The 12,709-nt window shown below is 36.6% G+C and overlaps 2 protein-coding genes and 1 long non-coding RNA gene across 6 annotated transcripts in view; 1 reads left to right on the forward strand and 2 right to left on the reverse strand.

Annotated features, from left to right (window-relative positions):
• Positions 1-8,370, reverse strand: part of LOC125233878 — a 35,453-nt gene extending 27,083 nt beyond the window's left edge. The window contains exons 1-2 of one of the 3 annotated variants that reach the window (XM_048140031.1): positions 8,043-8,370; positions 4,650-4,834 (exon numbers count right to left, since the gene is read on the reverse strand). In XM_048140031.1, the coding sequence (XP_047995988.1) occupies positions 4,650-4,834; positions 8,043-8,165 (308 nt within the window). In that variant the 5' untranslated portion in view covers positions 8,166-8,370. Of the gene's footprint in view, positions 1-4,649; positions 4,835-7,376; positions 7,897-8,042 lie in introns of those variants that run through there. The other 2 variants (XM_048140029.1, XM_048140030.1) reach the window with 2 other exon arrangements.
• LOC125233879 lies at positions 379-3,390 on the forward strand. 2 transcript variants are annotated; one of them, XM_048140033.1, is made up of 3 exons: positions 379-585; positions 1,206-1,504; positions 1,559-3,390. In XM_048140033.1, exons 1-3 carry the CDS (start codon positions 535-537, stop codon positions 1,695-1,697), a joined length of 489 nt encoding a protein of 162 aa, XP_047995990.1. In that variant the 5' UTR covers positions 379-534; the 3' UTR covers positions 1,698-3,390. The 2 variants fall into 2 exon arrangements, with proteins under 2 accessions (XP_047995990.1, XP_047995989.1); XM_048140032.1 differs by having other exon boundaries at positions 381-585; positions 1,206-1,492; positions 1,547-3,390.
• Positions 8,371-10,456: 2,086 nt separating the features above from the next.
• Positions 10,457-11,608, reverse strand: LOC125234088. The gene is made up of 2 exons (XR_007177930.1): positions 11,161-11,608; positions 10,457-10,684 (listed from the first exon to the last, which is right to left on the reverse strand). It is a non-coding gene; the product is annotated as an uncharacterized LOC125234088 (long non-coding RNA).
• Between the last annotated feature and the right edge of the window lie 1,101 nt (positions 11,609-12,709).

The raw sequence follows: 12,709 nt of genomic DNA on the forward strand, positions 1-12,709 counted from the left end.
CCTTTATGAGGTACGAAACCCTAAAAAGCTTTTATTTGAAATGAATATTCGCATGGTTACAGTACTGCTGATCTGCATTACCATAGCCTGTCCTGTGGAGAATCATTATAATTTATAAGTAACCTGACAAAGCGTATTTAAGGCAAGCAGCACATTTTAAGTGCAGGTGCTACTGTTCATAATATATAACAATCATATCACACTAACAAGTATATAACTGTGGGTCTAGTAAAAAAGGGTATAACTCAAATTGACTCGGTGAAAAAGGTCACAAGTCCAAGGTGGGACTTGTGCCCTTTTTCACCGAGTCAATTTGAGTTATACCCTTTTTCACTAAACCCACAGTATTGATTAACAACAGCTGGGCATTGGAATGTTGCTCAAATATTATCTTTCAGAGAATAACATTACGTGCTCGAACAAAACCCAACTGAAGACTTGGTTACAAAACTACCCAGTATCTACTTTCATTTCGAAATCGTGTTTGTATATAAAGCAGTGAAAGGCCCTTATTAGGTAAATCCCCATATCAAAATGGTGTTGTTCAAAGTGCAGTTATTGGCATCAATTTTACTCTTATCTGAGGTAGTGTTTTTTTTTAATTACTTCCAATTTTGCGTAATTTATAGTGGTGTTTGTTTTTTTTGGAAAAAGTTCGTCAGTGACGGTACAATTTAATGGGTGTTTTTATCCAGTGGATTTATCCTAAATTGAAAAAGACGGCTACCTACCGAGATTAAACGCTGTGCGCTGTCACAAAGACAAGTCTGACTATTTTACACAAAAATTATATTATTAATTATATTTTTTTTTCTCTTTAGCGATAAGACCGCCTGTTGTCTACCATAGTTAATTAAAATTAAAAATTATTAATTAATCTTGTTATATTGATGAACAATAAAGAATATTTGTATTGTATTGTATTAAAATGTAGTGTCCTTGTAATATTTAGTACGTCACTTGAACAGTGGACAAAGTCAGGATTGTCTTTGCACTACCCATACTTCTTCGAATCGTGTATGGAACCGAAGTCAGCGCGTAATATCTTTTGAAACTTTAATAAAATGTAATAAATGCTGTCTTTGTCAGAACTGGGATGTCTAAAATTTACTTGGGTTCTGAGTGAAAGGACTATTTAAGGACGATGGGCTATTATCGAGATTGTTATTATTACGTTAATTCTGTGTTTGATCTGACTTTTTCAGGTGTACAGCCGAAGTTGTGGTGGATGCGGCATCGGCAGCGGCTACCAGCAACTCGGGTCTTCGAATCTCTGTAACCCATGTCAGTTCACCATACCAGCTGTTATCAGGCCCTGTGTTGACCGCCAGCGCAGCGTGTCATCCCAATCCTGTAACACCCCCAGGCTAAGCAGCGAAGATATTATGGATAAATTGTTGCAAGTAATCTTATTTGACATAATTTCGTCAGGTAAAGTGGAAATTGATATCAAAGAGGGAAATAAGAACGATTGCGGGAATAAAAATGATTACGGGAATAAAAACGATTGCGGGAATAAAAATGATTACAGGAATAAAAACGATTGCGGGAATAAAAATGATTACGGGAATAAAAACGATTGCGGGAATGGAAAAGGATCAAAATGCGATGCAGAAGTAGATAAGAGCGGTGGAAGCTGTGGAAACACAGAACCTGAAGTATGTGTGTGTATTAGACCGGCCAATTGCAAATCCTAGATCGTTATAATTACCGAAAACTCCCCAACTACACTCCCCAAAAACAGACAGGAATTTCTTCGTACATTATATTCAATGAAACCGTTTAAAAAAGAACGAAAACTGATGGAAAATAATTAAATTAAATTCCTATAAATAAATAGCCAGGTCATTATTTGGATAGGTGTCCACTGTCCAGGACGCAACATTATTTGAGACATGCAGTTTCGTGCCAAATAATTTCTCACTGCAGAAACTAATTGAACAACAAAAAGAACCGGACTAGTACAGTAAGTATCATTAGGAATGTTCTTTACATTACAACTATCTACTCAACCGCGAGTTCGTCAGTTAGTAGGTAATTATACCAGATTGTTAATATCATGTTATTTGTGATTATACTAAACCAAAGTGGTTAGAAAACGAATAAACTACCTTTGTACGTTTTATTGACACTAACTACATAAGTATGTCTGAATGTACCCTCGCGTCGATGTTATTAACATTTACCTGTCTCATATGATTCATAAGTACCTATCATAAGTCCAAAACTTTCTCATATTATTTACTACCTATAGATACTTTGCACATTATCTCATTTAAAGTAAAGCTACTTAATTAATTACAAAAAACGTGCCCTGAAAACCAGTACCGCGTCTATTAGACACGGTGTACGCTGAGTGGCATCCTATTTGGTGTACTAGTTATTAATTACTTGTTGTATTATGGTTCTCATTGCCAAATAAAATATTTTCTATTCTAAAATATAAAATTAAATTTTTTTTTAAATTAACCCCAGAGTCAACAGATTAAGTTACATTATCCTCTAGCCCTGTAAGGCACAAACAGAACGAGCGCATGCGTCACGATCAAAGTATGATGAAAGAGTGGTTCTTATTGCGGATTGGTTTGCCATGTTGGATCTGCCACGCTGCTTGCTCCAACGTGGTCGAATCAATAAAGCTCCTACAGTAACACTACAAGCTCAATATATTTAAAACCAGAGCTCGGAAATGGTGAGCCGTTTGCCTTATATGACGTAAGAAGTGTCAAATTATAAGGGAAATAATTCATCCTGTCCGACCTCTGTTAAATCTGTTTAGAACATAACTTTTCTACGGGTTAAAAACTAGACGGGGCAACCCGCATGCGCTGTGGAAGATTCATAATTCATAATTTCTTTATTGATGATATGAGATGATGAAACAGTGGTTCTTAATGTGACTCAACTCGCCACGCTGCATGCTCTAACGTGGCCAAATCAATAAAGCTCCAAGAGTAACACAGAAATTCCAATACAATATATTATCTTTTATCTATCACAAAACAGATTGGGGTGGGACATTAAATTGCATTAGATTTACGGATTAAACACTGGAGGCAACCCGCATGCGTCATGCTTGTGCAATGTGCATCCTTGTGGATGATGAAATAATGGTTCTCGTTGGGACTCGGTTTGCCACGTTGGATCTGCCACGCTACATGTTCGGACGTGGCCAAATCAATAAAGGTCCCACAGCCGCAGAAGACTTATTTTGTGGTACTTGTTCTATACGAGTTGGTAATTCAGGTAATTGCCTAAATAAAAATACGAAGAAAACAACAATGACACATAAGGTAAACAATTTTGACTTGTGAGAAATATTTAAAAAAAATGTCTAACTATATTTTGTAGGTACTTGTATTATAATTAGTTTGTATGTTTAGATAAATAATTATACACTTTTGCACCGGAGGCGGTGCGGAGCGGTATTGACTAATTACCGTTTGTAATAATTTTTAGTTAAGGCTTTTTTTTTTTGACATTGTATTTCAAATAAATAATAAAAAAACATAAAAAATATTATGTAGTAATTTGATTGTTCAATAAACATTGATTGAAAAGTGAAAGATCTACAGATATATATTAAAGTGCTCCGTAAAGGTGAAGTTTTACTACCAACTACGAACGCAAATGAATAAAATTAGTGAGAAGACTATCATATGGTGCAATTAATTTTAAATAAATTAAGTTAAGTGGTCGTAACTATTTTATTTCTATGACACCCCTAATATTCTAAAACCTGCGGGCCGATCTTTGAGTCTCACGCACAAATTGTCACTGAAAATAATAAGCAAGTCACTGTTTTCAACCGGTATTTTTGTGACAAAATCCCGTATGCGAGATTCAAAAATCGCCCTTCTAGTTCCGGTATTTCGCTAGGAATGTCCGACATTACGCACGCTAAAACGCTAACGTTCCGTTTACCATGACTCATGAGGTCATGACTATCTCACTCGTTACAGCTACAAACAAACCTTATCTATGTGAAATAAGGATTAAGAATAGCTTAGAAGTTTCGGCGACGATGTTTTGTTGACGGTTTTTTTTATGTGGTGATATTTAATCTAATCAACGTCTGTAGGGCTGGCTTTACATATGGAAATGGATACCAAATAAATACCTATAGTGTGGAACATACTCCAGACTGCAAAAGCGAAAGATCCGAAGATCTTTCGCACAAAGAAAGAGGCTGATGTTGCAGTTACCATGCGAGTTGCAGTTGGGTTGCTAACAATCTGAAGTATCTAGTAGAATAACCACAAAATTAAAATTTTGAAAAAACCCCCGACCGCGACATGGTAGACCGATTTTCATGAAACATGGCTAAGAACACTCCCGACTAACTCAGCTTTCAGACAACAAAAAAACTAAATCTAAATCGATCCATCCGTTCGAGAGCTGCGATGCCACAGACAGACAGACAGACAGACGGACAGACAGACATACACGTCAAACTTATAACACCCCGTCGTTTTTGCGTCGGGGGTTAAAAAGCGTGAATTTTGAAAATTGATTTACGCGACTTCATCGGAATTAATTTCGATGACAATTGATAAGGGGATCAAAACTAAAATACTGTCCAAAATCTAAACATTGGACAGCATGGTAAAGCAGTAAATTTTTAAATAATATATTATCCTATAACTTACAACTCAGCAGGATCACTAGAAAGTCCGCTATCCGAACACGAGCTGCTCACAGCTCCGGAGGACTGAGGCACATTGTCTGGGTCCAAGTTGAAGTCCGGCAAGGCTTCCTCGAGGAAGTTCAGTGACCCCTGCTCCAGGGAGAAGATGTTCTCCAGGAGATCATCCGGACTCTGCCACGAGTCTGCCTGGAAATATAAGCTTGAATTAGAGACTTGATTTTTAAAATATATGGGTCGCATAATACAAAGCGCTGGTTGTAAATGGCATAGACCAGTTGTAGGCAAAGTATTATAGTATTATAGTTTATTGTCCTTTGAGTCGTCGGCAACCCGAACCCTCCTTGGAACTTGTACACTCCTTTTTGCTGTGTACTTAACACAGCAAAAGGGAATGTACAAGTTTCTAATGGGGTGGCAACGCGCATGTGACACTGTTTGAGTTGCAGGCGTCCATAGGTTACGGTGACCGCTTTACATCAGGCGGGCCGTATACTTGTTTGCCACCGACGTAGTATAAAAAAAAAAGAAAGTACGGCCCATGGACCAAATCCGGCCCTCCACTGGTCTACTCGTAGCTCTTAAAAATAGTGTTATATGGCCAGCATTGTGGTAAGAGTTCATTTTTGATGTAAATCTGGCCCTCCTTTCAATTTTTTAACCCCCGACGCAAAAACGACGGGGTGTTATAAGTCTGACGTGTCGGTCTGTCTGTTTGTCTGTCTGTCTGTGTGTGTGTCTGTCTGTGACATCGTAGCTCCCGAACGGATGAACCGATTTCGATTTAGTTTTTTTTTTGTTTCAAAGCTGAGTTAGTCAGGAGTGTTCTTAGCCATGTTTCATGAAAATCAGTCCACTATGTCGCGGTTGGGGTTTTTTTTTTAATTTTGTGGTTAGGTTATTTATATTTTGGCCCCCAATAAAAAAAGTTTACCCACCATGGCATAGAATAATGATTAAACAGAACATTTAATCCATACACTGCAGGTTTTCATAACAGTTAAGGAACAAATTAAAATCCTCCCGCTTCACTATTGGAAACTTATATGAATCTTAAGTTACATTTCTATAGTAAGTAAACGTTAACTTGACTTTTTATCTAATATTCATGTTGAAGTCTCTAACTTCCAATGTAGCATTATGGTTTCCTTGTATGGCGATACATAACGGTAGTGTAAAACATTTGGGAAAATTGATTGTACACTTGCCAAACAAAGGGCAAACACTTGTTGAGGGAACTAAAAAAAGGTAGCAAAAAACATAATGGTATGTGTGACTCATCTTACTTCCATTTACTAAGGGCCTATGTCATTATAATTTGTTATGGCAATGTGAACCATAAGATGTTTGAGATAAGATTTAAAGTCATGTCCAGGTTAGTGCTTATCAAATAACAATTAGGTCAGTTATGAAATCAGCTGGTAATATGAACCAGCTGGTAATCTTTTCCTGGGACTGGGGAATCCTCTGGATACAGGTAAATAAATATTTATATTTCAAGTGTACATATTTTTGTATTTTTTGCTCTATTTCTATTTTAAGGAAATGCCTGTAGTTTTTTTCTCTAACACTGCAAAGCATGTCGAAAGCAGAATATTTCGTACCTTTAGATTGAATGTGACCTAATGCTCAAACAAATTGCTATTAAGTTGTGTCAGTTTCATTCTAAGGTGCGATTTCTTGCATATTTCAGTTATTTGTTAGGTAGTTCTTAGAAGATAAATGAGTTAAGTAAGAATAATTCTTATCTGACCCTCGGGTATTCCTATAAATGTTTATATTTAGATAATGGAGCTATTGACTTGCTGGGATTTTACTTCAATCAGGACATAAAGGAAATCCACATTATGAAAAGTATTGTCCTGTTTACTGTAAAAGGTATACACCCTTTTACAGTAAACAGGACAATACTTTTACAACTTTGTTGTTATCATGCTAGACAAAAATAACTGTTAATTAGTAGAAATTTCACTGACATGATTAGTAGATGACTCATGATGATGATGATGATGATGATGATGATAATGTGGTCAATGTCTCTCTACAGTTAACTATAAAACATACAGTAAAATATTTCCAAGGAACGGTTTATGTTAATCTAGCATTGATATGTGGTTTAAGATAGTAGAAACAGCATTCTAAAAGTAAACTTATTAATGAAATGGTTATTAAATAGTTAAATAACTCTCAAAATAAATATAAATGAGGAAAGGTGTCTCTCAAAACAATTATTTTACTTTAACCTACATATTCTATATGCTCACAGTTTAGGTCGACCCAAAACTGGTATTTATTGTGGATTAACTTTCTTTATCACGATTTTGAAAGTGTCAGGTTAAATTTAAGCTTAGTAATAACTTATCAGTGGATTTAGATATAGAATTATTTCTTAATACATAAAAACATAAAAATGTATGTGTCTGTAATAGTAAAGTGAAATCTTTCAGTGAATGTTGCAAGTTTTTATGACCACTTTCATTTTCTAGACTTCTGAAAGTCTTAAGAGAAAGGTGTAAATGTGGCTCGGAGGTTATAATATGTGACTAGTTATCTACATGTGTTTGTTGACTTCCCTGGTAATATCTCTTATCTTAACATAATAAAAGATATTCATATCTAGTTCAAAGCATGTCTTAATACCCAAATAGCTACCTAGAAAAACAAAATGGAAAATATGAGATAGTAAGTTAGCTATGGGAATAAAAATTTAAGATAGAAAACTGCATGGTACCTCTAACAAGGACAATAGGTCCAGTTTCTTATCCATTTTGAACACTTCACAGTATTACAACATCAAAACTAAAACATCAGTCACTTATAACATAAAAATGTCTCAAAAATCGTCCTATTCACTGCCAAAGGACGAATGCAAGATCACACAACATTCACTTGTGTTCGTAACTTGTTGTAGCAGATGAAAATTTATGCAGTTCAAGATATTTAGACGGCATATGGCAGTGATAGCCGCATGGTGCCTAGCTGGCAACTGATTGTTTACGTAAAACACCGGTTCGCGCCGCGGACTCACACGCACTGACCAACTAACGTGAACAATAACAAAATCAGGAAAACCCTATTAGTAATTAGATGATTATTAATTACGCTAATTAGATAACTTGGGGTGAGTCGGGTTTTGAGCAGCCGAGCGGGACGCGACCGAGCCCAGAATGAAATGAACGTAAGTATAACGGTAAAAGTGTAGCCACGAAAGCCGTCGAGCGAGGTGCGCTAGACGATCACTATTACTTCACCGCGCCTCTCGATCGCTCGCGCTCGTATCACTCGCTAAAATTGTCTCATTGCCGTATTCAACCTCACTCTTGATATGTTATCAACTTCGCAGATTGCAACATACGCCGTGACTCCTAGATAAAAATAAGCTTAACCTAAAACTTACAATGTAATTATTGTGCTGAAAGTCATCCATTTTAACACTTTTAACATCCACTTTGTTCAATTCTTGATCATCTATCGCGAAATATTCCATCAATCCGGTGAAATCATCCTTAACATCAGTCATTTTTATCAGTGCAATAGCACTTTAAGGTCATCATAATTAAATTAAATTTTCGTTTCATATCATGGTTATTTTATGCGTGTAACACAATTATCGCGGCGTAAAGCGTTATTTGACAACATTATTGCATTTTGCATTCACAAACACTATTTTATACACAAAACTGAGAATGACATTTGGGGGAACAACTTCCAACGTGGAATTAATGACGTCACACAACAGGACACTTTGCGGATTCTGATTGGTCTATTTACGCTGGAATAGGCTTGATTTGCGCGCCATCTGTTGAGTAATTCAAATATTACGATGCGTTCCGTTCTATGCACACTTTAGTAGTGACACTAAAAAAAGAGAATTGTTTAAAAAACAAAGTACTTACCTTATCAAGCTATTATCGTATGTGTTTCGTAATAAATAACTGTAATAAGTTGTATTCTAGTGACAAAGTTGCCTAATCGGGTATAGACGGTATATAGGAAGGCTTATTACAGAGTCGAGGACTATTTGACAGACAAACATGCATGGCCCGAACCAGAAACTACAAAAAACGAATAGCAATTAAAATAATTGTATTATGTATAGAGGACACAGTTCAGATAAGAAAGCACATCAAATATTTTATATTTTATGTTGTGTAGGTAAATTACATATTTAATGATATTGAGATTCATATTATCTTTTTCTTCTATGACAATTTGATATGTTTTCTCTGAAGAAGAACGACGTATTATTAAGCAATAATATAATTTATTGAAATTGATTTCCATAGAGTACCTAGTCTGTTCATATTCTTTGATGAATACTTTTGCATGTTAAATTGTATGTTGTTATTTAATGCATGTTAATTATAAGATGTAATGTTTTGAAAAGAAGTTGCCCGCCGAGTTTCTTGCCGGTCCCATAGTGGATACCCCCCTCCCAACTGAGGGGGGACTGAAATCTTCTCGAGGCTGAGGCGTAGGGTTAGAGCCGGCGTAGCTTTATTTGACGTTCATATGCGCATTGTAATATGCCTACTTGAAAAATAAATATTTCATTTTCATTTTTTCATTATACTCTGTCAACCAAGTCTGTCAGTAAATAAGAACAAAGAAAACTATAAGCATCCTTTTCTTTAGGGTGCTAGAGAAAAGGTTACCTATTATATAGTTTTCTTAGTTCTTATTTGGTTCTTATTTACTGACAGACTTGTTTGACAGAATATAGTATATATATTATATAGTAGGATCAATATCAAATAAGATGACATGAATACACTAAGGAGATTCAGACGGTCAACCAAACCTAGGCACCAAAAAATGGCGCGAAATTTAAACGTTCTATGGGAATTAAAAACCTTCGCCCCCAATAACGGGTGTGGATTCTATACGGGCGAATAATGCATCCTAAAGTATCTAATCATACGAATCGTATAGGATAATCATTTTGTTAAAAAGGTTCTCGAAATTGAACCGAAACATGTCGAACGCTATATCGACTTAATACGTGAGTAACCCGCTTAAAATATTTTTAAATACCTACTTAATCAATTTTTAAAATCTGGCCAAGCAGCAATGTACAGTCAGCTGCAAAAGTACATGGCGAATTCATCAATGAATTCATGCATAATATCTCCGTGCACTTTTGCAGCTGATTACGTCCAACTTAATTTGACATGACATAAACATCATATCGTGAATGACGTTTAGGTATAGGTAATTAGGTAATTTACTCGGAAGTGCGTAAAACAAATCTGTCAGAAGGCACAAATTGAAGTTTCCTATGGTTTCTTTCGCCCAATTAGATATTTTAAACTCATTTATTTCTGGCAGCCACGACGCAAAAACGACGGGGTGTTATAAGTTTGACGTGTCTGTCTGTGTGTATGTCTGTCTGTCTGTTTGTCTGTCTGTCTGTGTGTGTGTCTGTCTGTGGCATCGTAGCTCTCGAACGGATGAACCGATTTTGATTTAGTTTTTTTTGTTTGAAAGCTGAATAAGGTCGGCAGTATTTTTAGCTATGTTTCATAAAAATCGGTCCACTATGTCGCGGTCGGGGGTTTTTTCAAAATTTTAATTTTGTGGTTAGGTTATCTAATACCTTTATTGATTAAGACGGTCCCCCGTTTGAATGCCCTTGCTCGATCGCGCTACTTCCCCTCCCCGCACCCCTGTTATACGATACGTCGATCGAGATTCAAGACCACCATACGTTGTAACGTCTAGGACTGGTAGGGCATAAATAAAAATTCTACCAGTACGTTAACAAAAATAATTTATTAAAAAAACTAAAATTTGGAATAGGGTCGTGGGTGGTCAAGGCCCGGGTCTAAAATTTGCCACCGCGGAGCGGTACTGCCCTGGCTGGTGGTTACGATGGTGGTCCGCAGCAGGTGTGGGGGCCAGCGCTGAAGAGGAGCAGGGGCGACGGCGGGCGAACGACTCAGGCTCCAACCCAGCCGTCTGGATGTTGTGTGTGTGGATGCTGGTGACGGTGTGACACGTCGGCCGAACGGTCTTCTTTTTTAAAAATAACGGCGCACCCTGTAAATTTCCACGCATAGTCTTAGTGATGAGACCTTGTTCTTGCTCGCTCTGATAGGTGAACACCCTGTGACGATGATGATGATGATGAAGGTGGGACCAAGAATAAGCCGGTGCACCAGCAGCATAAGTGCATAAGCAGATAGCGTGTTTGTGTTCACAAATCAGAGCGGAGTTACAAGCACAGCAAGGAAAAGCACAGAAGTAAGGAAGAAAGAACAAAGAAAGTGACTAAATTAAGAAGGAGGTACGCACACATACTTATTCGTACCCGCCATTACATTACTTAGCACTAACAGAACAAAGGAAATTGCAAAGTCATTCCCTCTAAAAGCGTTTAGCATAAAATGGGAATGAATAATTTAAATTAAGCATTTAACACTGTTAACAAAAGATAATTACAAGTGAGCTCACATTAGGATTAAAATTACACTATGTACTATTTTTTAAAATAACGTTCAACACTTTGCACTTACCAGTACGTGGGTGCGGGAACTCGTTATTTCGCGATTACGTCGCCGAATATATTTAAATTAATTAAATTTGCAGGTGTCCGCGCCCACCAGAAAATAATTAAAATTATAATTTGTACAGCGCGCGAGACGACACGGGCTGGCCCGTGTGCGCGACGGTACGTACGTGCGTAACGTTTGGCGGCTGGCGCGGACTGATGACTGGGCGGCGCGGCGGGGCAGCGCTCGCGCCAGTTCCAGATTATTCCGTGACGTCAGCTCAGACCGGTCGTAGTACAGTTGATACGAATAGCGCATGGACGGTCGGATTAACCTTGCGATGTCTATTACAGAGGTTTTTTAAAACATAATTATTTTATTTTATTCTTAGTCGTACTTTAAAATAGAAAAGTAGAATAAGATAATTAATGTAAATATAAAATTGATTGTTAAATTTGTAAAAATAAATAGTTAGTTGAGTAAAATAAATAATAAAAATAATAATTGATTAAAATAATTCATGCAACTATAATTAAAATTAATTTATAAATTAGTTATTTTATTAAAATTTGTATAATTAAAATTGTAAAAATAATAAAATTAAAGCTTATAATTAAAACATGTACGTGCAACGTTACATTACCCCCTCGCGCCGGAAAAGGATTTTGTTCCTCAGAATAAAATCCGCGCAATATACGTTTGCGTATTTGCATTTACTACTTCATACTATCTTTCATACTGTCCATCATACATCACGCAATCATAAAAAAACATTAGTATCTAGTTTTAAACTACAGATGCTAATGCGCCCAGACTTTTGCAGGTAACCAGTTATCGTTCAACCAGAAACCAATACAAATACATTTTATGCACTGTAATAGATGGTAAATACGCGCGACTTGGGAAATTAATGTAACTTTTATTATATTATTTATTAAAACTTGACAATTTTAAATCTTTGATGTGCCAAGTCCCTATATTTTTCCCAGACATGTCCTCCAATACATACACCAAAGGTGACTTCTTTTCAACAACACGACATTGTAGAAACTTAGGGGCTAATTTTTTACTAAAGTACTTATCTTTGTCACTTAAAACATAAGCACGTTTCATGACTATGTCCCCTACCTTAAATTCTACATGTCTACGGCGTAGATTGTAATGTGCGGTATTCTTTGCATGAGCTTGATGTAACTTCGCCTGTACATTATCAAATATTTCGGACATGCAACCTAAATTTTCGGCATAAATGTCACGTGGTAAGAACATTAAATCCCTGCCAAGGTCACTATCGACATAATGCGTACCACAAGTCACTAGGTCTCGACCAAATACGAGGAACGAAGGACTATAACCTGTTACTTCATTTGCAGAGTTATTTATGGCAAATTGTACTTTCGGTATAAACAAATCCCAGGTCCTATGATCTTCATTGACAAAAGTTGATAAACAAGTAACGATCGTGCGATTCTGACGTTCCACGGGGTTAACTTGTGGCGTGTACCTAGGCGTGTAGAAGACATTCGGCACATTATATTTTTTAAATAAATCTACGGTCATGCCGCTAGTGAAC

Source organism: Leguminivora glycinivorella, chromosome 15, assembly GCF_023078275.1.
Source record: "Leguminivora glycinivorella isolate SPB_JAAS2020 chromosome 15, LegGlyc_1.1, whole genome shotgun sequence".
Classification (NCBI taxonomy): domain Eukaryota; kingdom Metazoa; phylum Arthropoda; class Insecta; order Lepidoptera; family Tortricidae; genus Leguminivora; species Leguminivora glycinivorella.

Bases quoted from the DNA above. Each gene is read 5' to 3' on its own strand.
- LOC125233879 (XM_048140033.1), top strand. From the start codon at position 535: ATGGTGTTGTTCAAAGTGCAGTTATTGGCATCAATTTTACTCTTATCT. The intron at 586-1,205 runs GTAGTGTTTTTT...TGACTTTTTCAG, and splicing joins CAATTTTACTCTTATCTGAG to GTGTACAGCCGAAGTTGTGG. The intron at 1,505-1,558 runs CGATTGCGGGAA...CGGGAATAAAAA, and splicing joins AATGATTACGGGAATAAAAA to TGATTACGGGAATAAAAACG.